The sequence below is a fragment of the Arachis duranensis genome, chromosome 7 (genome assembly GCF_000817695.3).
Source record: "Arachis duranensis cultivar V14167 chromosome 7, aradu.V14167.gnm2.J7QH, whole genome shotgun sequence".
NCBI classification, from domain to species: domain Eukaryota; kingdom Viridiplantae; phylum Streptophyta; class Magnoliopsida; order Fabales; family Fabaceae; genus Arachis; species Arachis duranensis.
In genome coordinates, this window is record NC_029778.3 from 10,173,998 (window position 1) to 10,198,618 (window position 24,621).

The window sequence follows — 24,621 nt, forward strand, 5'->3', positions numbered from 1 at the left end:
ACCACGACGCCATCGATTATTTTATTTTAAGAGTATTTAAAAATAACTTATATTTTTATATAAATATATTTATTATTTAATTTATTTTTAATATATATTTTATATTCTAAATGATAATAATAGTAGTATAATTTTAAAATATACAAAATACGGTTGTAATTATTAAGTTAACAAGTTGATATAAAAAAAAAAACAGCAAGAATAACCTGGCGTACCGCTAAGCCCAGCCAGACACTGTTTCTAACTTTAACAGAATCTTTCATCTCCTTGTTTTCTAAATGTCTCTCACTTCCTATTCTCCCTCCATTTCCTTTTCCACCAATGGCCAACCTGTGGCGCGCCGCGGTTGGCCTCGCAACCAATCCGGCAAAGGCGGACCACGACGCTGTCGAGTTCTGGTTGAACCCTGAGCGAACCGGCTGGCTAACAAAGCAGGGAGAGTACATCAAAACGTGGCGCCGTCGCTGGTTCGTCCTCAAGCAAGGGAAGCTTTTCTGGTTCAAGGACTCAACCGTCACGCGCGCGTCAAAGCCACGCGGCGTCATTCCCGTCGCGTCTTACCTTACCGTTAAGGGCGCGGAGGACGCGATCAACAAGCCTTGCGCGTTCGAGCTATCCTCGCGCTACGAGACGATGTACTTCATCGCCGATTCGGAGAAGGAGAAGGAGGATTGGATCAACTCTATTGGTCGCTCCATTGTTCAGCATTCTAGATCCGTCACTGACAATGAGATCGTCGATTACGACAAGCGATGATTCCTCACGCGCCGGCATTCTGTTTCGGTAAATCGACAAATCAAACCTCTCTTTTGCCCTTTTCTATTTGTGTATATTAATCAATCGTGTTGAATTGTTATCTCACATTACTGTAATTGAAGAGAACGAACATATAATGATATAGTTTCTTATATAAACCAAGATTGATGGTAATAATTTTGTGAGCAAGTATTATTCCTTAATCCTTGTAAATGGTAGAGAAGAGAACACAGACAACACGCAATAATTCACAAAAAAGAAGGATAATCCAGCTCAAAGCAGCTAAATGTTTCTCATAAACATGACACCTATTTATGGAAGCAGTTTGTGTTTAATTGCATGCAGCTCCACTATGATATCTTTAATGTTCATCCGTCGAGTGGGAAACTCTTGAGAACATGCAACTCCAATCCTGGCAAAGGACACTAAACACTCCTTGGTACTTTGCTTTTGCATGATCTTTCTTTCTCCTTCACCAAACAGAGTTAGCAATCTTGAATCAACAATTTCAGTGATTCCTTCTGGAATTGCCTTTTTACAAAATTTGTGTAAGCTTAGATCTTCACCAAACATGTCATCTGTTGGTTTCTTTCCAGTTAATATTTCCAAAAGAAGAATTCCATAGCTATAGATGTCTCCTTGTGGTGATACTGGCCCACCTGCTCCATATTCTAAATGATTCCAACAAAATGATAAGGGAAGAAGAATAGACATAACGCAACAACATAATGATTATAGACAAGTTATTTTCAGTTTAATAAATATTTCAAGAAGTTGATTGCCATAATAAGGTAGATATCATAAGTAAATTAAGGCAATTATGCATGATAGCATCATGAATCTAACAAATAATAATACATGAATTAATTTGAAGAAATAGTTGACAAATATTAGCAAAAATGATCAAGAGCACTTTTACCTGGTGGAACATATCCGATGGTTCCCTTAATTATAGAGGAACTACCATGATTACTGGTAAAAGAGCTTCTGTCCCCTTGAACAAGTCTTGCTAGACCAAAGTCTCCTAAATGGGCAACAATATCATCATCAAGAAGCACATTGCTAGGCTTAATATCACAATGAATTATGGCTTCTCCTGAATCATTGTGAAGATAATCCAATGCAAAAGCTACATCAAGAGCAATATTTACCCTTTGCATAAGGTTCAGACTCAGATTTGTGGATTTGCTATCTTCAACAATGTTGTGCAACAAAGTTTCTAGACTCCCATTAAACATGAACTCAAACACTATGGCTTTGAAATCATTCCCTTTGTAATCAACACTTGAACAAGAAGTCAGTAGACTGAGAAGGTTTCTGTGTTTAATTTTTCCTAGAACTTTACATTCGGCAATGAAACTCTTTGATGCCCCACATGTTTGAAGATTCAACACTTTTACAGCAACAGGTCTCTCAAAATGGACAAGAGTTCCTCTATACACAGAGCTAGAGCTTCCCGTGCCAACTAAATTGGAGGAAGAAAATCCATTTGTTGCTTGATGTAGCTCTCCATAGGAAACCTTCAAGTATCTATGTTCTAGTGATGGTGAAAAAGATAACTTCTCGGACTTTTTTCTGAGGCAATAGATACTAATAAAAATCATGAAAGAGATCAAAAGCCCGCCAATCACACTGATGAGAATAATTATCTTTTTATGAGAGCTCTTATGTTTGTTTGAGGAAAACTCAGGACAGGGAGGGAGATTCAGTTGAGGTATCCCACCGCACAAATCATTATTTCCAATGAGTGATATTACAGTGATGTTACCAAAGACTCCTTCCAATGGGACTTGACCATAGAGATGGTTATAAGACAAGTTCAAATTACTCAAAAAAGTCAAGTTTTCAAGTTCATGGGGAATTGTGCTTGAGAAGTTATTATTAGAAAGGTCTAACCTTTCAAGGGATCTTAAAGATCCTAGGAATGGGGGTAGATTCCCATGGAAGAAGTTTCTGTCTAGTCGAAGTTCTGTTAGTGTAGAACATGCACCAAGTTCCACGGGAATGACACCAGAAAACTTGTTTGCATACATATATAATTTGGAAAGATGCATCAAATTACCAAACTCAGGGATTGAACCAGTAAAGGAGTTGGTGGATAAGTCAAGATTTACTAAATCTTTTTGATAGGCAAAGATTTGAGTAGGTATGTTTCCACTTAAATTGTTTACTGAAACGCTGAATGTGTGCATCTTTTTACAGTATCTGAAGGTAAATGGAATACTTCCTTTAAATGCATTAAAGTCCATGTGAACTACTGACAATATAGTAAGATTGCCTATGACAGTAGGAATATTACCTGAAAGATTGTTCATACTCAAGAATATTATCACTAGATTTTTAAGCTTTCCAATTGAATTTGGAATTGGTCCCTCAAGGGCATTCTCATCCATAAGAAGTGAAGCTAAGCCAAATAGATTTCCAATTGTTTCAGGTATCCTTCCAGATATTTGATTCAATCCCATGTCAAACAAAATAAGATTGGTTGATAAGTTGCCTATTAAACTTGTCAATGCACCGCCTAAATAATTTTCGGAAAAGTCCAGCTTTTGCAATTGAGTACAATTAGTCAATGAAGAAAGGAAATCCAAATCGTGAGCTCTTCCAGATCCAAATCTATTACGACCAACTTTAAATTCCCGGAGTTTATGTAAACTTCCTAAAGTAGGAGAAATTGGTCCATAAAAACCATTTTCTTCTATATCAAATTTTTGCAATTCGGAAAGATTCGATATTGAAAATGGTAAAATACCAGTGAATAGGTTCCCTCCACAGGCAAAATTTTGAAGATTGGGAAAAGCCAGAGGTATATTTGAGAGAAGATTACCCACTAACTGGTTGCCCGCTAACAAAAGAGTTTGAATATTTGAAAGGTTGTAAAGTGAAGGAGGAAGTAAGCCAGAAAAATTATTTAGACTCAGAGCCAAAAGTTTCAAATTCGACAACCTACCCAAAGTCGGCGTTATGCTTCCTTCCAAATGATTTTGTGAAAGTGACAACTTCTGAAGCGATGAAAGATTTCCCAAAGAAGGCGGAATATTGCCAACAAAACCGTTGGCTGCAAGCCCCAATTGAGTGAGTTGCACCATAGAACCAAACCATGAAGGAACTTTGCCAGTTAAATTATTGTATAACAATATAATCACCTGAAGGCTTGAACAATTTATCATCTCCACAGGAATATGACCACCAAGATTATTGTTCCTCAAGTCAAGAATCTTCAACCTCTTTAAACGACCGATTTCTCTTGGAATTTCACCATGCAAGTAGATGTTAGTAAGATTGATCTCTCTGAGAAACGTTAGATTTCCTAAGGATGACGCAAGAGTACCACCCCAATATTGATTTTGCAATTGTAGGGATGAGACTCTCATGTGGCGACGACTGCATGTAACGCCCTGCCATTCACAAAAATGGAGAGACTGATTCCATGATGGCAGAGCATGAGGATCGCTATTTGTAAGCTTGTCCTTCAAAGCAAGCAATGCTATCTCATCGGTCTCTGAACTCAAGGGTTTGGCCGGTGACCCCATGTAAACTAACATTTGTAAAGCAACAAGTAAGAAAAGAAACCTGATCATGAAGATTGTTATTTTGCGCAACAAAAACATGGAGTAGAATAGAAGAAGTTATGGCAGTCGGCAAAATGAATCATACGTCTACGCAACTCTAAGTCTTTTATAAACTCTGTCTGGCTTGGGCTGGATTGTTTTCATTCTAAAATAAAAATAAAAAAAAATTATCTTTCTAAAAAAATTATTCAAATTTTAGTTCTCTGAATCTAACCTTTTTTTTTGTTAGAGCAAGTTCGTCATACTTTTCCGTGTCTTTGTTTCTGTGCTTTTAATTTAAAAAAATATATATATACTCTTGAAACTAGTTTTTTTTTTTCTCAAAATTAAAGTGTTGTGGAGCATCATTCTTATTATATCATTTCTATGTACTCTTTTGTACTTATGTACTCCTAGACTGCATTTGTTTATAAACAAGAACACTGAGACACAAGGAGATATGATAGAATAATAAATAAGTGTTAGTTTTCATTAAGTGACACATGGCAGAGCAATACAAAATTAATAAAAAATAAAAAATCAAAGTTATGTGAATAAAGAAAGTAGTGAACAGGAATTTTAATAAAATTCAAATTTAATGCTGTGTTAATTGAGTTAGTTATTAGTGTCTTTTTTTTATTAGTTTTGAGCTTCTATAGTCATTGGCTGCCAATATATATAGCAGACTTGGATGGAGGAATCACAAAACATAGATTGATAAAGAAACATTTTCTTGATTATTTTGTTTTCATGAAAACGATTCTTCATGACAACAGCTTCTGTTTAATTGCATGTAACTCCTTTATGACATCTTTTCGTTGAGATGGAACCTCTTTAGAACATGCAATTCCAATCCTAGAAAAGGACACAAGACACTCTCCAATGGTGCCTTCCATATTTTGCTGACTTGTGACCCTTCTTCTCTCTTTTTCACCAATTGAAAAGAGCAATCATGAATCAACAATCTCAATGATTCGTTCTAGAGTTGCCATGTTACAGAAATTGTGTAGGCTTAAACCTTCACCAAACATGGTATCAGTTGGCTTCTTTCCAGTGAGCATCTCCAAAAAAAGAATTTTAAAGCTATATATGTCTCCTTCTGCTGACACTGAGCCACCTGCTCCATACTCTGATTTAAACAAAAATTCAGGAAAGGAGAAGAGAAATAATGCAACAATATCATCATTATAAATTAATTATTTTCAGTTCCGTAAAGTAAATATATTAAGGGGTTGATTGCCATAAAAACTTGATACTAAAATTACTTAGATATGATTATAAAGAAAGAAATATGAGAAAAACATTTCAAAAGGATATTGTAAGAAATATCAAGAGAAACTGACACGGACATGGGGGAATAGATCCAATGGTTCCCTTAATTGCAGAAGAGCTTGCTTGATTACTGCTAGAACAGCTTGCGGCACCATGAACGAGCCTAGCTAATCCAAAGTCTCCCAAGTGAGCAACAACTTCATCATCAAGTACAACATTGCTTGGCTTTATATCACAATTAACTACAGCTTCTTATGAAATTCATAAAATTAAAGTATATTAATAAATTTTATACTAAACAATAAAAACTTTACTATCTAATATAACTTGAAGCAAAAGCAAGCTTGAATGTGTTGTACGAAAAGTATTCACATTTTGTAAATTATGAATTTATGAAATTGTGAAAAATAATATATTTTTTTAAAGGTTTTTAAAAAAAGCTTCCTAAAAGAATCGTGATAGCTTTGTCTATTTTCATATAACTTCTTCGTTTTTCTTCCTAAATAAAAGAATCGTGTTTTTCTTTTTATTCAAAGAACAAAATTATATTTTCACTTGCCATAAAATTTTTGCAATATTTTTTTTTTTACATTTTAATCCAAACAACACTTTAAAAGAATTATTTGGATTGTGTTTATGCAATTGATAATAGCTTTGTATGTGTTTATCTTTACCAAAAAGGTTTTCTTCAAAAAGTCTACTTGAAGTTTCTTTGTGGAATTGATTATAAATGTGTATGATTTTGTGTAATTTCTTAAATTTTTTTTCAAATAAAAGAGTAATTATAATTCTTATCAAAGAATAAAATAAATTTTTACTTGTTATCAATTTTTTTTCCAATTTTTTCAATTATTTGGATTATATTTGTGTAATTGTCTTTGATAAAGAAATATTTAATCAAATGTATAATTATTAATTGTGAATGATCTTTTTAATTAGATTTAACATTTAAGTGTTATTAGTTTCTATTTCTTAAATAAATTGGTTACAACATAGAACATACACAATAATAAATAAGATTACGATGATATGATAATGGTATGGACTATGGGGCATTATGTGTCAAGGTTTTAATATAATACTATGTCGGTTTTTTCTTTTATATATTATAAATTATAAATAGATAATAAATGGATAGAAATAAATAGATATTAATTGAAGATATATATAGACTTGAACTGATGCAAACGACACTAATACAGAGGACAGAGCGCATAAACTTAAAATGTTACATAACACATTAAAAGCACACTAATAGAGAACATAAAAGCACAGAAATTGAAATGCATAGTGCAGCGAGTTGTCATCATAATTGACAACGGCAGTTATTAGCATGATAGCTTTTGTTTGATTGCATGCAATTCAGTTATGACATCTTTTATGCTCATTCGCTGATTAGGAAACTCTTGAGAACATGCAACTCCAATACTAGCAAAAGGCACAAGACATTCTTGAATGGTGTCTTCCATGTTTTGCTGTTGTGTAACCCTTCTTCTTTCTTGTTGATCAATTGGAATGAGCAATGTTGAATCAACAATCTCAGTTATTCCATCTAGAGTTGCCATGTAACAGAAATTGTGTAGGTTTAGACCTTCACCAAACATGCTATCAGTTGGCTTCTTTCCAGTGATCATCTCCAAAAGAAGAATTCCATAGCTATACATGTCTCCTTCTGCTGACACTGGAGATCCTGCTCCATACTCTGTTTTATTCAAACAAAAAATTGAAAAAAAAAAAAACAACAAAAGTAAAGCAATAATATCATGACCATAAACTAATTATTTTCAGTTCAATAAATTAAATATATAAAAGGGTTGTGCTATAAATACTTGATAGTTAATTAAATTGCTTAGGACGTAGGGAATTCTAAGCTATAACTAATTTGGGGTAATTATATAGACGAAAATACTAGGACAAAAGCAAAACATGAACTTAACATGACAAATTGTCTTGATGCTACAATATGCAAATGAAGAAAAATAACCAAAGTGTACATTTCTAAAAGATATTGTAAGATATATCAAAAGAAACTTACCTGGTGGAATATATCCAATGGTTCCCTTAATTGCAGAGGAACTAGCTTGATCATCACTTCTAGAACGGCCTGCGGCACCATGAACGAGCTGTTGGGTTTTTGGGCTCCCTTCCTATGTGGAGAAAAAGCCTAAATGCTAGTATCCAAGCCCATGATTAGTTGAAGTGGCTGAGGTGAGTAAGGGTTCAGAGAGAGAGAGGTCATTTGCAAGGAGAACACCAAACACTAGAGAGAAGAAAGGAGAGAAAGTCATTTTCGCACATACACAAAGCTGTCTCTGTAAATTGGTCACTACAGATTCGTTAACCGTTGGATCGAACTCAAATTTGGACAGTGTGTTCTACACATCTGGTTCTTTGATTTCACCGTTTGGATCTTCAATTTGACATCTGTAGTTGGAGATATTGGCCACGCACAGTAGCTCTATTTTTGTGGTATTTTCATCTTCTTGTTCTTGTTTTGAAAGCTTTGAAGCTTGGGTTGTTTGGCTTGTTGTATGCACGTTTTGTGCAGTAATTTGTGACTCTCTTGTACCCTATTTTTCATCATAGTGAAGCTATATCCTAGTCTTGGTGACTCGTGGTTTTTACTTCTCTCATTGAGGAGGTTTTCCACGTTAAAAATATTGGTGTGTTAGCTTGCTTATAATTTTTGGTTTATGTGATTTTTCCGCTGCTATTGGGTATTATTGTGCTGGTGTTAATACTTGTTGTGAGTGGATATTGTTGCTCCTCTGATTCTTGCAAGTAGGGAATTGTGTTTTATTCCTATCAATTGGCATCAGAGCTCAGTTTTGGGTATTTGGTTATAACTTGCTTGAAAGATGGAGGCAAATAATTCTACTAGGATGATAAGTTTGAATGGCACTAATTACCATCTATAGAAGGGAAAAATGAAAGTTTGTTGTTTGTCAAAAATCTACATTTACCCGTATTTTCTACACAAAAACCAGAATCTAAAACAGATGAAGAATGGGAGTTTGAACACCAACAAGTTTGTGGTTTTATTAGGCAATGGGTGGATGATAATGTTTATAATCACATTGCTAATGAGACTCATGCTAGGGCTTTGTGGAATCAAATTGAATCCTTGTATGCTTCCAAGTCTGGAAACAATAAATTGTACTTGTTGAATATGTTGATGAATTTGATATACAAAAAGGGGTCACAAGTATTAGATCACTTGAATGAATTTCAAGGAGTTTTGGATCAGTTGTCAAGCATGGGAATCAAGTTTGAAGATGAGGTTCAAGGATTGTGGTTGCTAAATACTCTACCAGATTCTTGGGAGACATTTCGTATCTCTCTTACTAATTCTGCTCCGAATAGTCAAGTAAGCATGCAACTTGTTAAAGGTGGCATTTTAAATGAAGAGATGAGAAGGAAGACGCAGAATTCTTCGTCACACTCTAAAATGTTAGTCACTGAAACCAGGAGGAGAAATCAGAATAGAGTTCAAAAGGGTAGAGGTAAAAGCAGGAGCAAATCCAAAGGAAGATACAAGAATGTTGAGTGTCACTACTGTCACAAAATGGGTCACGTTCAAAAATATTGCTATCTTTGGAAAAAGAAGAACAAAGGTAAGCAAGAAAAGAAGGATGATGGTGGTAATGATCGTGTATCTTCTGTTTCAGATGATCTTATTACTGTTGATATTGCTGATTATGAGTACAAGGTCAATCTTGTTTCTGATGATGAGTTCAGCTGGGTAATTGATAGTGGCGCCTCAATACATGTTACACCGAAGAAGGAGTTCTTCACTTCTTATACTCCAGGTAATTTTGGAGTGCTTAAGATGGGTAATGATGGTTTGGCCAAGGTTATTGGTGTAGGAGATGTTTGTCTTGAGACCAATATGGGAATGAAGCTACTACTTAAAGATGTTAGACACGCTCCAGATGTTCGCTTGAATTTGGTTTCAGCTAAAAGGCTTGATAATGAAGGCTTTGTAAACACTTTCGGCTTTGGACAATGGAAGCTTACTAAAGGCAACTTAGTGGTGGCTCGAGAAAAAGGTACTTCAAGTTTGTATGTGATACATGTCATGATTGCAAAAGGTAGTGTGAATGCGATTGAAAGTAAAGAAGTTTGTAGCTTGTGGCACAGACGACTTGGTCATATTAGTGAAAAAGGACTTAGCTATTTGGCTAGAAAGGATGCTCTTTCAGGTTTGAAGAATGCAGAGTTGGAGAAATGTTCTCATTGCATGGCTGGCAAACAAAGAAAATTATCCTTCAAGAAGCATCAACCTTCAAGAAAATCAGAATTCTTGGAATTGGTGCACTCCGATATTTGTGGTCCTTTGAAGGTACGATCTTTTAGTGGAGCTATTTACTTTATTACTTTTATTGATGATCATTCAAGAAAGCTTTGGACTTATGCTTTGAAAACAAAGAACCAAGTTTTGAAAAAGTTCAAACAATTCCAAGCTTTGGTTGAGAGGCAAACAGGTAAAAAGCTTAAATGTATTCGCACTGATAATGGTGGTGAGTATTGTGGACCATTTGATGTGTATTGCAAGCAGCAAGGCATTAGGCATGAAAAGACACCTCCAAAAACACCTCAGTTAGTTTGGCAGAAAGGATGAATAGAACACTGATTGAAAGAGTTAGGTGTATGCTTACTGAAGCTAAGCTACCTAAAGTCTTTTGGGGTGAAGCGCTACTTACAGCGGCTCATGTGATTAATCTGAGTCCTACAATTGCTTTGGACAATGATGTTCCGGATCATGTTTGGTCGGGTAAAGATGTCTCGTATGGTCACTTGAGAGTCTTTGGATGCAAAGCATTTGTTCATGTTCCAAAGGATGAGAGGTCCAAGTTGGATGTGAAGACAAGGCAGTGCATTTTTATTGGGTATGGTCAAGATGAGTTTGGTTACAGGCTTTATGATCCAGTTGAAAAGAAGCTTGTAAGGAGCCGTGATGTAGAGTTTATTGAAGACCAGACCATTGAGGGCATTGATAAGGCAAAGAAGAGTCAATCACAAGAGAGCAGTGACTTGACTGATGTAGATCCAGTTCAGCCACCTCCTTCGTCAGAACAAATAGAGAATCAATATCAGGAGCATATGCAACAAAATGAGCCTTTGGTTCCTGATGACCAGGAGATGTGAGATCCAATTGATGCTCCAGTTGATGATGATGCTGATAATCAACCTGAGCTACCTAAAGATCCACCAGGTTTCCATCCTAGGAGGTCTACTAGAGAGCGATGACCTTCAACGAGGTATCCTTCTAGTGAGTATGTAACATTTACTGATGGATATGTGACCTTGACTGATGGGGGAGAACCTGAATGTTATACGGAAGCTATGGAAGGTGATGACAATAAGAAATGGTTTGATACAATGCAAGATGAAATGAAATCCTTGTATGATAATCAAACATTTGAGCTTGTGAAGTTGCCAAAAGGAAAGAAAGCTCTGCAGAACAGGTGGGTTTATAGGTTGAAGCATGAAGAAAATTCTTAGTGTCCAAGGTACAAGGCTAGATTGGTGGTCAAGGGCTACAAGCAGAAAAAGGGAGTTGACTATAATGAAATCTTTTCACCGGTTGTGAGAAGATCTTCTATTAGGACTGTTTTGAGTTTGGCTGCAAGTCTTGATTTAGAGATAGAGCAGATGGATGTGAAAACTACTTTCCTTCATGGTGATCTTAATGATGAAATTTACATGGAACAACCTGAAGGTTTCATTGTAAAAGGCAAAGAGGATCATGTTTGCAAACTGAAGAAGAGCTTGTATGGCTTGAAGCAAGCTCCAAGACAGTGGTACAAGAAGTTCGAGTCTGTTATGGCAGAACAAGGCTACAAGAAGACTAACAAGGTTACAAGAAGACTACTTCTGATCATTGTGTATTTGTTAAACAGTTTGCTAGTAATGATTTTATTATCCTTTTGATATATGTTGATGATATGCTTATTGTTGGTCAGAATGCTTCTAGGATTGATATGTTGAAGAAGCAACTTGCAATGTCATTTGCAATGAAGGACCTTGGTCCAGCAAAGGAGATTCTTGGCATAAGAATCGAGCGTGATAGAAAGGAGAAGAAACTTTGGTTGTCACAGGAGAAATACATAGAGACAATGTTGCACAGGTTCCAAATGGAGAAAGCAAAGGTCGTTAGTACTCCTCTTGCTACACACTTCAAATTGAGTTGCAAGCAAAGTCCATCAAGTGATGAAGAGAAGAAAGACATGGAAAAAGTTCCATATGCATCAGCCGTGGGTAGTTTGATGTATGCTATGGTGTGTACAAGACCGGATATAGCTCATGCTGTTGGTTGTGTTAGCCGTTTTGTTTCAAACCCAGGAAGAGAGCATTGGAATGCTGTAAAATGGATAATGAGATATCTTCGTGGTACTTCTAACATGAAGTTGTGTTATGGAAGTGATAAGCCTATTCTAGTTGGTTACACTGACTCAGACATGGCAGGAGATATTGACTCTAGAAGGTCCATTTCAGGCTTCTTGATCAACTTTGCGGGTGGAGCTGTGTCTTGGCAATCAAGATTGCAAAAATGTGTTGCTTTGTCTACTACCGAGGCCGAGTTTATTGCCATTACTGAAGCGTGCAAGGAGATGCTTTGGATGAAGAAATTCTTGAAGGAACTCGGGTCTACTCAAGAGAGGTATGTGTTGTTTTGTGATAGTCAAAGTGCTATACATCTTGGTAAAAATTCTACTTTTTATTCTCGGTCTAAACATATTGATGTGAGATATCATTGGATACGTGATGTTTTGGATGCTGAGTTGTTGGAACTTGAAAAGGTTCATACTGATGAGAATGGTTCTGATATGATGACCAAGACATTACTAAGATGGAAGTTTGAAGTTTGATGCTTAATCGCCGGATTGGCGGTTACCTCCACATAGTCGTGAGGGGGAGATTTTTGGGTTTTTGGGCTCCCTTCCTATGTGGAGAAAAAGCCCAAATGCTAGTATCCAAGCCCATGATTAGTTGAAGTGGCTGAGGTGAGTTAGGGTTGAGAGAGAGAGGTCATTTGCAAGGAGAACACCAAACACTAGAGAGAAGAGAGGAGAGAAAGTCATTTTCGCACATACACAAAGCTGTCTCTGTAAATTGGTCACTGCAGATTCGTTAACCATTGGATCGAGCTCAAATTTGGACAGTGTGTTCTACACATCTGGTTCTTTGATTTCACTGTTAGGATCTTCAATTCGACTTCTGTAGCTGGAGATATTGGCCACGCACAGTAGCTCTGTTTTTGTGGTATTTTCATCTTCTTGTTCTTGTTTTGAAAGCTTTGAAGCTTGGGTTGTTTGGCTTGTTGTATGCACGTTTTGTGCAGTAATTTGTGACTCTCTTGTACCCTATTTTTCATCATAGTGAAGCTATATCCTAGTCTTGGTGACTCGTGGTTTTTACTTCTCTCATTGAGGAGGTTTTTCACGTTAAAAATCTTGGTGTGTTAGCTTGTTTATAATTTTTGGTTTATGTGATTTTTCCGCTGCTATTGGGTATTATTGTGCTGGTATTAATACTTGTTGTGAGTGGATATTGTTGTTTCTCTGATTCTTGCAAGTAGGACGATGACGAAGGAAGTATACTATAGTAGTTGCTTGAAACTCTGTTATATAGATTTCTAATTTGCTTTATTGTAGGATTAATAAAATTCGATCTAAAAATATTTACTGTACACACTACAATAATACTTAAGTAATGAAACGGATATTAGTAAATATAAAAACAATTTTGGAAATTTGTGTGCATGTGAATGGAAAGGGAGTGCACAAAGCGGATATGTTATCGAAAGACCAAGACTAGCAAGTTGACTTGGGAGGACTCCACGATCTTTCTTCTGTGTACTTTAATTTAATGCATTTGCAAATTAAAAATCGCCACCTTGTGTTTGTTCTTCATTCGCATCGGCAACAAGCTTAGATGAACAGCAACAACATCAAAAATTAAATCTATAGATGCATGAAATTGAAGTTGTTAGGGAGAAACGAAGGTGAAGAAATATTTAGTTGAAGTAAACAACTAATAAATCTTCTTTTTCAATACTCTTATTTTCGCTTCAACCAAATGACAAATTCAGCTTATAAATCACACAAATTAATCTAAAAATGTTGAGTCTAAAAACAACAAAATTTTATTTATGCATTCAATATCGTTAACATTTTACTGTTACTCTTCACTTTTTTTAGATCATTAAATTACTCTAGTCTTTACTCTTTAAGATACTTCTCAACAAAATTCAAATATTTTTAAGAATTAGTTAACAAATGTCCTAAAAAACCATTTTTAAATTTTAAAATAATTACTATATTATTTAGTAAAATTTAAAATATTAAATTTTTAGATATATAATGAACAATAATTTGATAAACTCATTTAAATAAAAAATTTTACTATAAAAAAATTTACAATTTAAAAATGTAAAACTTTAAAATATAAATGACAAAATAATTTTATAATAATTTAATTATTTTTATTATTTTATGTAAAGAGAATTTTTTTTATTAAGATCTAAAAATAATATTAAAATTAGTACTATAAAAAATTATTTTAAATTTAATATTATGAAAAAATAAAAAAATTATATAAGGACTAATTTGATTAATTTTTAAGATTTTAAGTATGAAAATGACTTACGTTTGGACTTTCAAGGACTATTTTTATTATAAATATCTTTTTTACATATCAAGTGACACGTGGCGTGCTAGTTAGGTGTTGCTGACCTGATACGTCAACCAATCATCTGGTGACACGTGACACTTAACGTGACACGTCATTATCTAACTAACGAAAGGACTAATTTAGCTTACGTTTTATTTTTCAATGACTAACATGACTAAAAAAATTATTTGAGAACTAATTTAAAAAATCAGTGATCTTTCGTAGACGAATTTGGCTGTTAACCTAAAGAGAGAAAGAGGGTATTGTCACATCTTTTGTGACTTACACCTACCTTTTGTAAGTTTTTTTTTATTTTAAAATTATTAAAATATCCTTATGTTCGGTAAGTCGGGTACCGGACGGTTCGGGTTGGTATCTTGGTTGATGAGGGGGAGGTCTCGCCTGGTCGTAAGTTACAGGGTTGGGGCAGCCGACGTCCCGAGCACTTCGTGTGAGGAGGGGGTGTCACCTGCAAAGACACTCCGACGTTCTAGTCAGTGAAGTGTGCAGGCGAAAAAGGGTTGAATGGTATGTGACGTACCTTGGGGGAAGGGTAGGACCCTCCCCTTATATACCGTGTCAGAGGTGAGTCCCACAAGGGCAAAACCCACCTTCCTCGAAGCTTCCTTAGACAGCTATAGCAATGAGCTGCCCAGGACGCGTGTCCGGGTCAGCATCTGAGCGTCTCACCCGACCGTTCGGGTCGGGTGGTAAGCGGGTCGGTCGGTCCATATTCCATTTGGGCCAGGCCGTAACAGTGCCCCTAACGCGCCAGCAATAGTCGTGAAAGCTGTTGGCGGCGTGTTGTCTTTTCTCTTGCGCGTTGTCGCCAGGTCGGCCGTCCGTGGGAGGGACGTGTCTCTTGCACGGGTGCCTGTTCGTTGTTGGGATGACCAATCATCGTCTCGTTCCTCACGCCGAGCATTAAATGCTCATAATGGGTTAGAAAATCCTACGCACAAAGACCATTTTGTCCCTGGTCCTTTCGCGCCTTAAGTAGCAGTTTTAAACGGTTTGCGTTTGCTTTCCTCCCTTATTCTCGCTTTTCCTACCTTCATCTTCTTTTCTCTCAAACATCCCAGGACATTATTTTTGCATCCTTGTGCGTTTCTTTCCCTTCCCAGTTTTCGCAACTAGTCCAGGTAAACATTAATCCTTTCTTTTTCTGCTTCAAGGTTCTCTTATCTTCCTTATTGGTTTTTCTGTGTGCTTGCTGCTATGTGTTTGCTGCTTGTGCTTGCTTGTTGTTGTTGCTTGTTTAGTTTGTATGTTAAATGTCCTTAGCGTTAAGTAGGTGCATTAAGAGGGTTACCATTCTAGGGTGTTCGTTTTCTTTGCTTGGATTGTGCTTTAGCCATGCTTGATTGTAGTTATTGGATAGGCTTAGTGTAGTTTCTTTTTCGAGCTCCTGACCTGGTAGACTAACCGAGTGGTACCCCCACTGTAGGTATGCCTCGCGTAGTCTCACGAACTTCTACCTCCGCCGCGAGCTACGATCCCTATGCTTGGGTTGTTTCCGACGTGAAGGACTCCCCAAACCAGATGGGCGAGGAGGAGCTAACTGAGTTCCGCCAGGCGGAGTACTTGTGCGGGGGGATAGACGAGGAGGCCAACTACAATATTTTTGTCCCTGCCCCCAGTGAGCGGCTGTGCGAAATTAATTTTCGCTCCCCCCGGGTTTCCGACTGGATCTGGTTTTATAAGGCCATGTTCACCCAAGTGGGGGTTCGCATTTCCTTTCCTGCTTTCCAAATGGCGCTTCTTGGTCGGATTTCTGTGGCGCCGTCGCAGCTGCATCCGAACATTTGGGCTTCCATCCGCTGCTTCGAGATGGTGTGTGAATATCTAGAGCTGCCGGTGTCCGTAGATGTCTTCCTTTACTTTTTCAACCTCACGAATCCTTCCAAGGAAGGGAAGGCGAGGAAAGGGTTCATGTCCTTCCGATCTGCCCAGGGTCGGAGGATCTTCGGCTTGTTCGAGGACTCTTATCATGGGTTCAAAGATAAATATTTTAAGGTGCGTCCAGTTAAAGGTCGCCATCCCTTCTGGTTGTCGTCAGAAGGGGAACGCCTCATCCCGACATATTGGAGTGCTGTTGGCAGAAAGGTTGCCGACGTGCTGTTGGCCGTTTTTGGGAGGAATCACGTGAATTCCCACCTCCTCATGGGTGACCGGGAGGTCGCTAGGAATTATATTTGTGGGTAGCTTTAACTTGTTTCTTGCATTACTGTTGCCTTGATTCGTTAAGCCGACTTCACGACTAACTTGTTTATTTTGTTTCTTTGTTGCAGTGGAGATGTCTGCCTTGGTGACAGGGCTTGAGGGCTTATACAAGACTTTCTTAGAGGACAACGACGAAGAGAAAGCTGACAAAAAGCCACAGGACCCTCCTAAGGACAAGGAGGATCAGGTGCCTTCACCTCGTGACACCACGATGTCGAAAAAGAATTCCGACGGGGCGCATGTTTCCCCCATTCGTGAGGAGACGGCCGGCCTTGGGCACTCATCTTCCACTCTACAAGAGGATGACGATGTGAAGCTTGTCCCTACCCCCAAAAGGCAAAGGTCATCCTCCAGCCCTGAAGGGGTTCTCACCATGATGGAGAGAAACTTTGATGCCTCGACTTTCATAGACGCCCAACTGCTTCCCGGCACGGAGGAGCATTTTCTTGGTACCGACCTTGCCGGGCAGGCGAGGTGGATGTATCGTACCCTTCTTTGCGGTGCTGCTATAGCCCGGAAGGCCGAGTTCGAGTTGTCGGGGATGCAATCACTGCGTAGGAAACTCGAGTCTACTTCTAAGGCCAATAATGAGTTCAAAGCTCAAGTTGAGGAGCTTCAGGAGCAACTGTCCAAGGCAGAGAAGGGGCGTAAGGATGCTGAGGAGAAAGCTACGTCTTTCGAGGAGAAATTGAAGGTTTCTGATGCTACAGTCTCCCGTTTAACCGAGCGGGAGATGACTCTAGAGAGCCAACTCAATGCCGCGCAAGGTCGGGTGGTCGCGATGGAGAAGGAGCATGACGCGGCCGTCTCGTCGGCTAAGGCCACTCAAGCTGAGGTTGAGGAGCTTAAGAAGAAACATAAGGAGGTCAAGGAGAAGGAAAAAGCGTGATCTTCATGACTGAGGAGGCCCTTAAGGCCCAAGTGAAGATCGTGGCTCCCGATTTCGATACGTCGGCAATTGGGGTCTTTAAAACAATCCAGGATGGCAAGATTGTTGATATGCCCCGAAAATGAACTCTTGTACCTTGTGCTTTTTGTATGGATTTGTGACCTTGTTGTAGAAATTTGTGAACTTTATTTTGTTATACTTTAATAGTCGCTTGGTCGGCTTCTGATTATCGTCTTTATCCACTTGTTTAGTAGTGTTTTCTTTGTTTTGTTATCGCTTATCGGTGTGGACTTATCGCTTGTGTCCGTTTTGCCATTATGTTGGCTTCGTTGTTGTCGCGGCCGTTTGTTATGACTTTAATTTGGTTGGCTCCCGGGGTAATCAGTCCCGGGTTGCCGTGTTGTTGTCTCGTTTACCATACGTTAAGGAGCATGATGTCGTGGGACACATATTGGGGAAAAGCAAATGGGAGAATTTTGACAAGTAAACATTAATCGACAGTTAAACAAGTCTATAGCCGTGGTAGGCATTTAACAAAAGTAAATCATTGAGCTTGTTAAAAGTAAACCATTGAGCTCGTTAGGCCGCCTGTCCGGCGTGCTTAAGCTAAGAATAAAATCTCCTCAAGTTACCTGCATTCCATGTTCTTGGGATTTTTTGCCGTCAAGCTTTTCCAATTTGTAAGCGCCTTTGCCGAGCACTTCTCTAACTCTGTAGGGACCTTCCCAGTTTGCCGCTAGTTTTTCTTCCCCTGGGGTCGGTAGCACAATGTCGTTGCGTTGCAAGACGAGGTCATTCTCTTCAAATTCCCTCTTGAGTACTTTGGTGTTATAGTCCAGTGTCATTCTTTGTTTCAGTGCTACTTCCGACATGTGGGCCATCTCTTTGGCCTCATCCACCAGGTCCTTCTCTACTGCTTCTTCTACTCCTTTCAGAAGTAACCGTGGGCTCGGCTCGCCGATCTCCACGGGTATCATCGCATCAACCCTGTACGTCAGACGGAAGGGGGTTTCTCCCATGGAACTTTGCTCGGTTGTACGGTAGGACCAGAGAACCGAGGCGAGTTCGTCGGCCCATGCTCCTTTTTTGATATGCAACCGTTTCTTGAGGCCCAGCAAGATGACCTTATTTGCAGACTCTACTTGCCCATTCGTCTAAGGGTGCTCTACCGAGGAGAACTTCTATTTTATGCCCAGACCGGCGAGGAATTCTGCAAACTTCTTGTCAGTGAATTACGTCCCATTGTCCGAGATGACGACTTTTGGGATACCGAACCGAGTTATCACCTGCCTCCATATGAATTGACTTGCCCCGGACCAATCGGGAAGGGTCCCAAAAGGTCGACTCCCCATTGTGCGAAAGGTCCGGAGGACGTCAGTAGACTCAGTTCGGAAGCCGGTGCTCTGTGGAAGTTGGCGTTCTCTTGACACTTGACGCATTTTCTCACGAATTCTTTGGAGTCTTTCATCATTGACGGCCAGTAGTATCCAGCTCAGATGAGCTTCCTTGCTAGGGCTTTGCCCTGATATGGTGGCCGCAGCACCCTTCATGGACTTCTCTGAGCACGTAGTCCGTTTGGTCGGGGTGTAGGCACTTCAATAGGGGTTGGCTGAGTCCCTTTCTGAATAGTTGTCCCTGTATGGTCGCATATTTGGCTGCCTTCCTTCTCAATGCTTTAGCTGCCTTCTCATCGTCAGGGAGTTTGTCGTTTTCCAGGAAATTAATGATGGGGTCCAACCAGGAGGGGCTCGACTTTGTCAAATGGAGGGCCACTGCTGGTTCCTTTACCATGCGTTGGATGAGAGACCGGCTGCCCACTCCCGGTTGCGTGCTTGCTAGCTTGGATAGGAGGTCCGCCCGTGAGTTCATTTCCCTCGGAACGTGTTGGATCGTGACCTCTTCGAACTGCTTGCTCAATTCTCTAACCTTCTCCAAGTACTTTTGCAACAACGAGTCTCTGGCTTGGTAGCTTCTATTTACCTATGAGGTAACGACCTGTGAATCACTGCACACTTCCAGCCTTGTTGCCCCGACTTCCTGAGCTAGGGTTAAGCCACCCAAGAGGGCTTCGTACTCTGCTTGGTTGTTCGATACAGGGAATTCGAACTTGGTCGACTGCTCGTATATGATCCCAGATGGGCTTTCTAAGATGATTCCGGCACCCCCAGACGTCTGGTTGGAGGCCCCGTCCACATGGAGCCTCCACCGTATGCCCACTTCTTCGGTTGGGTCCCCTACTACTTCCATTGCTTGCGCCTTAATCGCTTGTCGGGGCTCATATCGCAAGTCATCATCCTTCCCGCCAAATCAGGTTTTTGGAGCACTTGACGAATTGCCTGGTCCGTTCTCATGACAATATGGTGGCCCTGGAAGTATTGCCTTAGTCTACGGGAAGAGGTTAGGAGTGCCAGTGCCAGTTTCTCTAGTTTACTATACCTCAATTCTGCTCTTTGCAGCGCCCTGCTCACAAAGTAAATTGGTTGCTGAACCTTCCCTTCTTCCCGCACCAGTACCGCTACAAGCGCTTCCTCTGTTATGGCCAGGTACAGGTAGAGTGGTTCTCCGGCCCTGGACTTCCTGAGCACTGGGGTGTTGCTAGGATTTCTTTGAAGTGGTTGAATGCTTCCTCGCATGCAGGAGTCCATTCAAACACTATCCCCTTTTTCATCAGATTGAAGAAGGGTAGGGCCTTTGTTGCCGATGCGCCGAGGAAACGGGACAGCGCGGTGAGCCTTCCTGCCAGCCGCTGGACGTCTTTGACACAACTCGGGCTCTTCATCTGGAGTATCGCTTGGCACTTTTTAGGGTTGGCTTCCACCCCCCCTTTGGGTTATCATGAATCCTAGGAACTTCCTGGCCTCCATGGCAAAGGCGCATTTGAGCGGGTTGAGCCTCGTGCCGTGTTGTTAGAGGGACGCGAATACATTCTCCAGGTCGCTTAGGAGGTCATCAGGCCGGGTGGTCTTTGCAAGGATGTTATCTATATAGACTTCCACGGTCTTGCCTATGAGATCGTTGAATATCTTGTTCATCAGCCTTTGGTACGTGGCCCCCGCGTTTTTCAGGCCAAAAGACATCACCTTGTAGCAATAGATTCCCCCCGGCGTTATGAACACTGTTTTATCCTCGTCAGGCCGGTGCATCGGTATCTGATTGTAGCCGGAGTAAGCATCCATAAAGCTCAGATACCGGTACTCCGCCGTCGCATCGACTAGTGCATCAATGTTGGGAAGGGGGTAACAGTCCTTGGGACATGCTTTGTTGAGATCGGAGTAATCCACACACATCCTCTATCTCCCATTGTGCTTTTTTACCAGAACTACATTCGACAGCCATGTCGAGTAGTCACCCTGCTTCGAGGAGGCTGGCCGTCTGCCTGGCCACCTCCTCTGCTCTTTCCTGTGACATCTTCCTTCTTCTTTAGGCCACCGGTCGGGCTTCCGGCTTGACGGCCATGTGGTGCGACATGAGCTGGGGTCTATCCCCGGCATGTCGGCTGGTGTCCATGCAAACAAATCGCCGTTGGCTGATACTAGTACAAACCCCTAAAATTTATAAACCGAAGTATTCAAACCTCGGGTCGTTCTCCCTAGGAATTACAATAAAGTGTCTTGTTATTGGTTTGAGTTATTTTGGGGTTTTGATATGAAGCATGAAAGATAAATGGCAATGAAAGTAAACTAACAACTATAAAAGACTCTTGGCAAGGTATGAGAACTAGAAGTCCAATCCTAGTTATCCTTCTCAATTGTGGTGAGAATTGTTCATTGCTACCACTTAGTTAACCTCTAACCATGAAGGAAAGTCAAGTGGATGAATCAATTTGATTCCTCAAGCCCTAATCAACTCCTAAAGGAAAGACTAGCTTTAGAGGCATTCAAATCAATTAGCAACTTCTAATTGTCAACCAACAAAGGAATTAGATAACTCAAGAGTCACTAATTACTCTACCTAGGCCAAGAGGACAAAACCTACACTAAAACCCAACCTAGCATTTCATCAAACACTTGGAAGGCATAAAAGAAAAGCATAGTAAAATTGCAAGAAAAGTAAATCTACACTACTCAATTGCAAGGAATTAAACAACAACAAATCAAATGAACACAATTATTATGAATTACCTTGATTGAATTGAAAGAGAGTAGAAGAAACAAAAGTAGATCTACAACAAAACACAAGAACAACATAAAAGGAAATTGCAACAAAAGAATGGAAGAAAGATGAATGTAACTACAAGGAATTGAGAGATAGAGGTAGAAGAAAGTAAAGATTAAAACCTAGATCTAAGAACTAAACCTAATCCTAATCCTAATTCTAGAGAGAAGTGAGAGCTTCTCTCTCTAGAAAACTATCCTAAACTAATCCTAATTATACTATATGATTCCTTAATGCCTTCCCCTTAATCCTTCATCCTTATATTCCTCTTTCTTAGCATTTGGCGCCAAAATGGGTTCAGAAACCCTCTCAAATCGCCAGGCACGTGTTGCATTAGTGAGGTCATGTGCCATCATCGGCGCGTGCGTGCACGGTACGCGTGCGCGTCCTTGGCCTGTTTCGCAATGTGTGCGCGAGCGCCTTGTGCGCGTGCGCGTGCATGGCTGACTTTGCTTCTTTGACCTTTTACGCTTCTCTCCACTTGTATGCTTCCTTCCTTGCTCCCTTTGATCCATGCCTAGCCTATTTCATTCCTGGAATTACTAGCAAACACATCAAGGCATCTTATGGAATCAAAGAGAAACTAGAATTCATCAAAATAAGGCTCAAAAAGCATGTTTTTACACTTAAGCACAAATATGGGAGAGATAACAAAACCATGCTAATTCATGGTTAAATGTGACAAAAGGTTATCAAATTACTCTAAATTCAATACAAAACAAATCGTCAAATTGGGGTTTGTCATTGGCCCTGATCATTTCTATTAAAGGCTCTTTTAATTCAGGCGGAGGTTTTTGTTCACGAACGTGAACTTCTCCTCCGTGTCCCCGACCCTAAACTTTTCTAGGTCCCCCTCTGGTTCGGGTCTGGGCTTGTCGCCAACTCTAGCATCCAGGTCGGCAAGAAACATCCCTGATGCCTCTTTTGACTTCTTCCTTAAGGAGAGGCTGGTGTTGTCGCAAGCGACTGCCGTTTCCAAATCTCCTTTAATGGATCCTCCGGATCCGTCCTCCGCGACAAACTTCACTACGAGCAGCTTCGTACTGATCGCTGCCCCAAGATCGTTAATGGTTTTCCTCCCTAGGATGATGTTGTATGCTGTGGAGTCCCGTAAAACTACGAACTCAGCCATTATCGATCTTCGTCCCTGGCCTTGTCCCACGGAGATCGGCAGGGAGATAACCCCGTTCGGCTTGATGAAGTGGTTGCCTAGCCCTACTACACCGTGCTGGTGGGTCGCTAGGTCAGCGCCACGTAACCCCAAGACATCGAATACGTTGTGGAACATAATATTCGAGGCTGCCCCTGTATCCACAAGGATCCGTTTGACGAGACCAGTTCCAACCCTGGCCGTGATGACCATAGAGGGGGCTTTCCGGGATCTCGTCGAACCATTGGTCTTCTAGACCAAAAGAGATGGACGGAAGCCTTTTGGAGCTTCTCGCTGATGAGGAGAAGACTGCCAGGACTTTGGCGTCTTTCCTATGCGCCGACCTTGACCTTGGGGCCGTGTTTCTTGCAGTCACTACATTCACCACGGTAAGACCGTGGTCGTTGTCCTCCGGTTCCTGTCGTCACTTCACCGTTCGGGTCTTATCCTTCTCATCGTGGTCGCGGTTCTGCCTCCTCAGCTCCCTGATGAGGTGCGAGAATTCGGCGAGTTTTTCATCCCTGATTGCTTGTTCCAGTGCATCCTTCAGGTCGAAGTAGTCTTGTGTCTTGTGCCCGTAACCCTTGTGGTAATCGCAGTAGATGTTCTTGTTTCTCCCAGTTCGGTCCTTCAGAGGCCGGGGCTTCGACAAGATTCCTTTCTTGGCTATCTGCTGGTAAACTTATATGATTGGGGCAGTGATAGGAGTATAACTGGTGAATTTTCCAACCCGAGGAAACGACCTGGGTGGCTTGCTCCGACCGCCGTCTCTGGCGTGTTCCTTCTGCCTTTCTCCGTTATCGTGTTGCCTGGGTTGGTTGTAAGAGGGCTGCCGCTTGTTGGCAGCCACAACTTGGCTGGCTTCTTCATCGTTAATGTATTCCCGGGCTACAGTTTGGATCTCTTGCATTGTCCAAACCGGCTTCGTGGTGAGGTGCTTTCTGAAGTCGTCGTTAAGGAGCCCGTTCATTAGACAGAGACTAGCTACCAAATCAGTTAACCCCTCAATCTCCAAGCACTCATCGTTGAACCGGTCTAGGTACTTCCTGGTCGGCTCGCCGGACCTCTGAGTCACGCCGAGTAGATTTATCGGGTGCTTTGCTTTTGCAATTCTGGTGGTGAACTGGGCTAGGAAGGCGCGACTAATATCTGAGAAGCCGGCCACCGAGCCCTGCAGGAGGCTGTTGAACCACTGTATTGCAGGCCCTGCCAGTGTGACCGGGAAGGCGCGGCACGTTACTTCGTCTCCTACGCCCTCCAGGTTCATCCTGGCCTCAAAGGCCGTGAGGTGCTCCTGCGGGTCTTGGGTTCCGTCATACCTCATGTCCGTTGGCTTGTCAAAATGCTTTGGCAGCCAGACCTCGAGGATGGAACAATGGAATGGGGTTGCGCCCATTATCACTAGTCCCCGCGTTCTCGTCGTTCTTCCCTCGTCGTCCTTCCGGTGAGCGTCCTCGCGGTTTCGCTCTGTGGTACGCCTCCTTTCGTGCCTGGTGTAAATGATGGGGTCGCCGTGTCTTCTTGCGCGTCCTCCTTCCCTGGTGCTCTCGGGCTCAGATCGTGGGCTAGCTGTTCGTCGGGAGCAGCTTCTCAAGGGAGAATAGGAGTAGCTTGATTTTGGAGTTTGCTGGCGGTGCTCCCGGTCTGCCAGCCGGCGCTCCAAGTCCTGCATCGTGTGACGCAGTTCTTGCATTATTCTGGCACTATTGTCGCCAGTTCCCCCGAAGGAGCGTCTTTCGGGAGATCGTGTGGTTCATCTTGGAGGGACCTCGTGCGCTGTCAGGAGGAAGTCGCGGAGGCTTTCCCTCTGCGCTCGGTCTCGTGGCCTGTTCCATCTGGACCCAGTACAACATCCATTCAGGCGATGTCTTCACAGACGGCGCCAATGTTCGGTAAGTAGGGTACCGGACGGTTCGGGTTGGTGTCTTGGTTGATGAGGGGGAGGTCTT

The 24,621-nt window shown here is 41.0% G+C and overlaps 4 protein-coding genes across 4 annotated transcripts; 1 reads left to right on the top strand and 3 right to left on the bottom strand.

The window, feature by feature from the left end:
* The first annotated feature begins 256 nt into the window (after nucleotides 1–256).
* Nucleotides 257–933, top strand: LOC107457677 (pleckstrin homology domain-containing protein 1-like). The gene has a single exon (XM_016075844.3). The coding sequence runs from the start codon at nucleotides 322–324 to the stop codon at nucleotides 754–756; it is 435 nt and encodes a 144-aa protein (XP_015931330.1). The 5' UTR covers nucleotides 257–321; the 3' UTR covers nucleotides 757–933.
* A 131-nt stretch (nucleotides 934–1,064) lies between these two features.
* On the bottom strand, nucleotides 1,065–4,340 carry LOC107457665 (probable LRR receptor-like serine/threonine-protein kinase At3g47570). Its single transcript, XM_016075832.3, has 2 exons — nucleotides 1,676–4,340; nucleotides 1,065–1,427 (listed from the first exon to the last, which is right to left on the bottom strand). Exons 1-2 carry the CDS (start codon nucleotides 4,335–4,337, stop codon nucleotides 1,069–1,071), a joined length of 3,021 nt encoding a protein of 1,006 aa, XP_015931318.3. The 5' UTR covers nucleotides 4,338–4,340; the 3' UTR covers nucleotides 1,065–1,068.
* A 2,567-nt stretch (nucleotides 4,341–6,907) lies between these two features.
* Nucleotides 6,908–7,695, bottom strand: LOC107457664 (receptor kinase-like protein Xa21). The gene is made up of 2 exons (XM_016075831.1): nucleotides 7,615–7,695; nucleotides 6,908–7,279 (listed from the first exon to the last, which is right to left on the bottom strand). Exons 1-2 carry the CDS (start codon nucleotides 7,693–7,695, stop codon nucleotides 6,908–6,910), a joined length of 453 nt encoding a protein of 150 aa, XP_015931317.1.
* Nucleotides 7,696–23,096: 15,401 nt separating this feature from the next.
* On the bottom strand, nucleotides 23,097–24,344 carry LOC107457662 (uncharacterized). Its single transcript, XM_016075830.1, has 2 exons — nucleotides 23,403–24,344; nucleotides 23,097–23,345 (listed from the first exon to the last, which is right to left on the bottom strand). Exons 1-2 carry the CDS (start codon nucleotides 24,342–24,344, stop codon nucleotides 23,097–23,099), a joined length of 1,191 nt encoding a protein of 396 aa, XP_015931316.1.
* Between the last annotated feature and the right edge of the window lie 277 nt (nucleotides 24,345–24,621).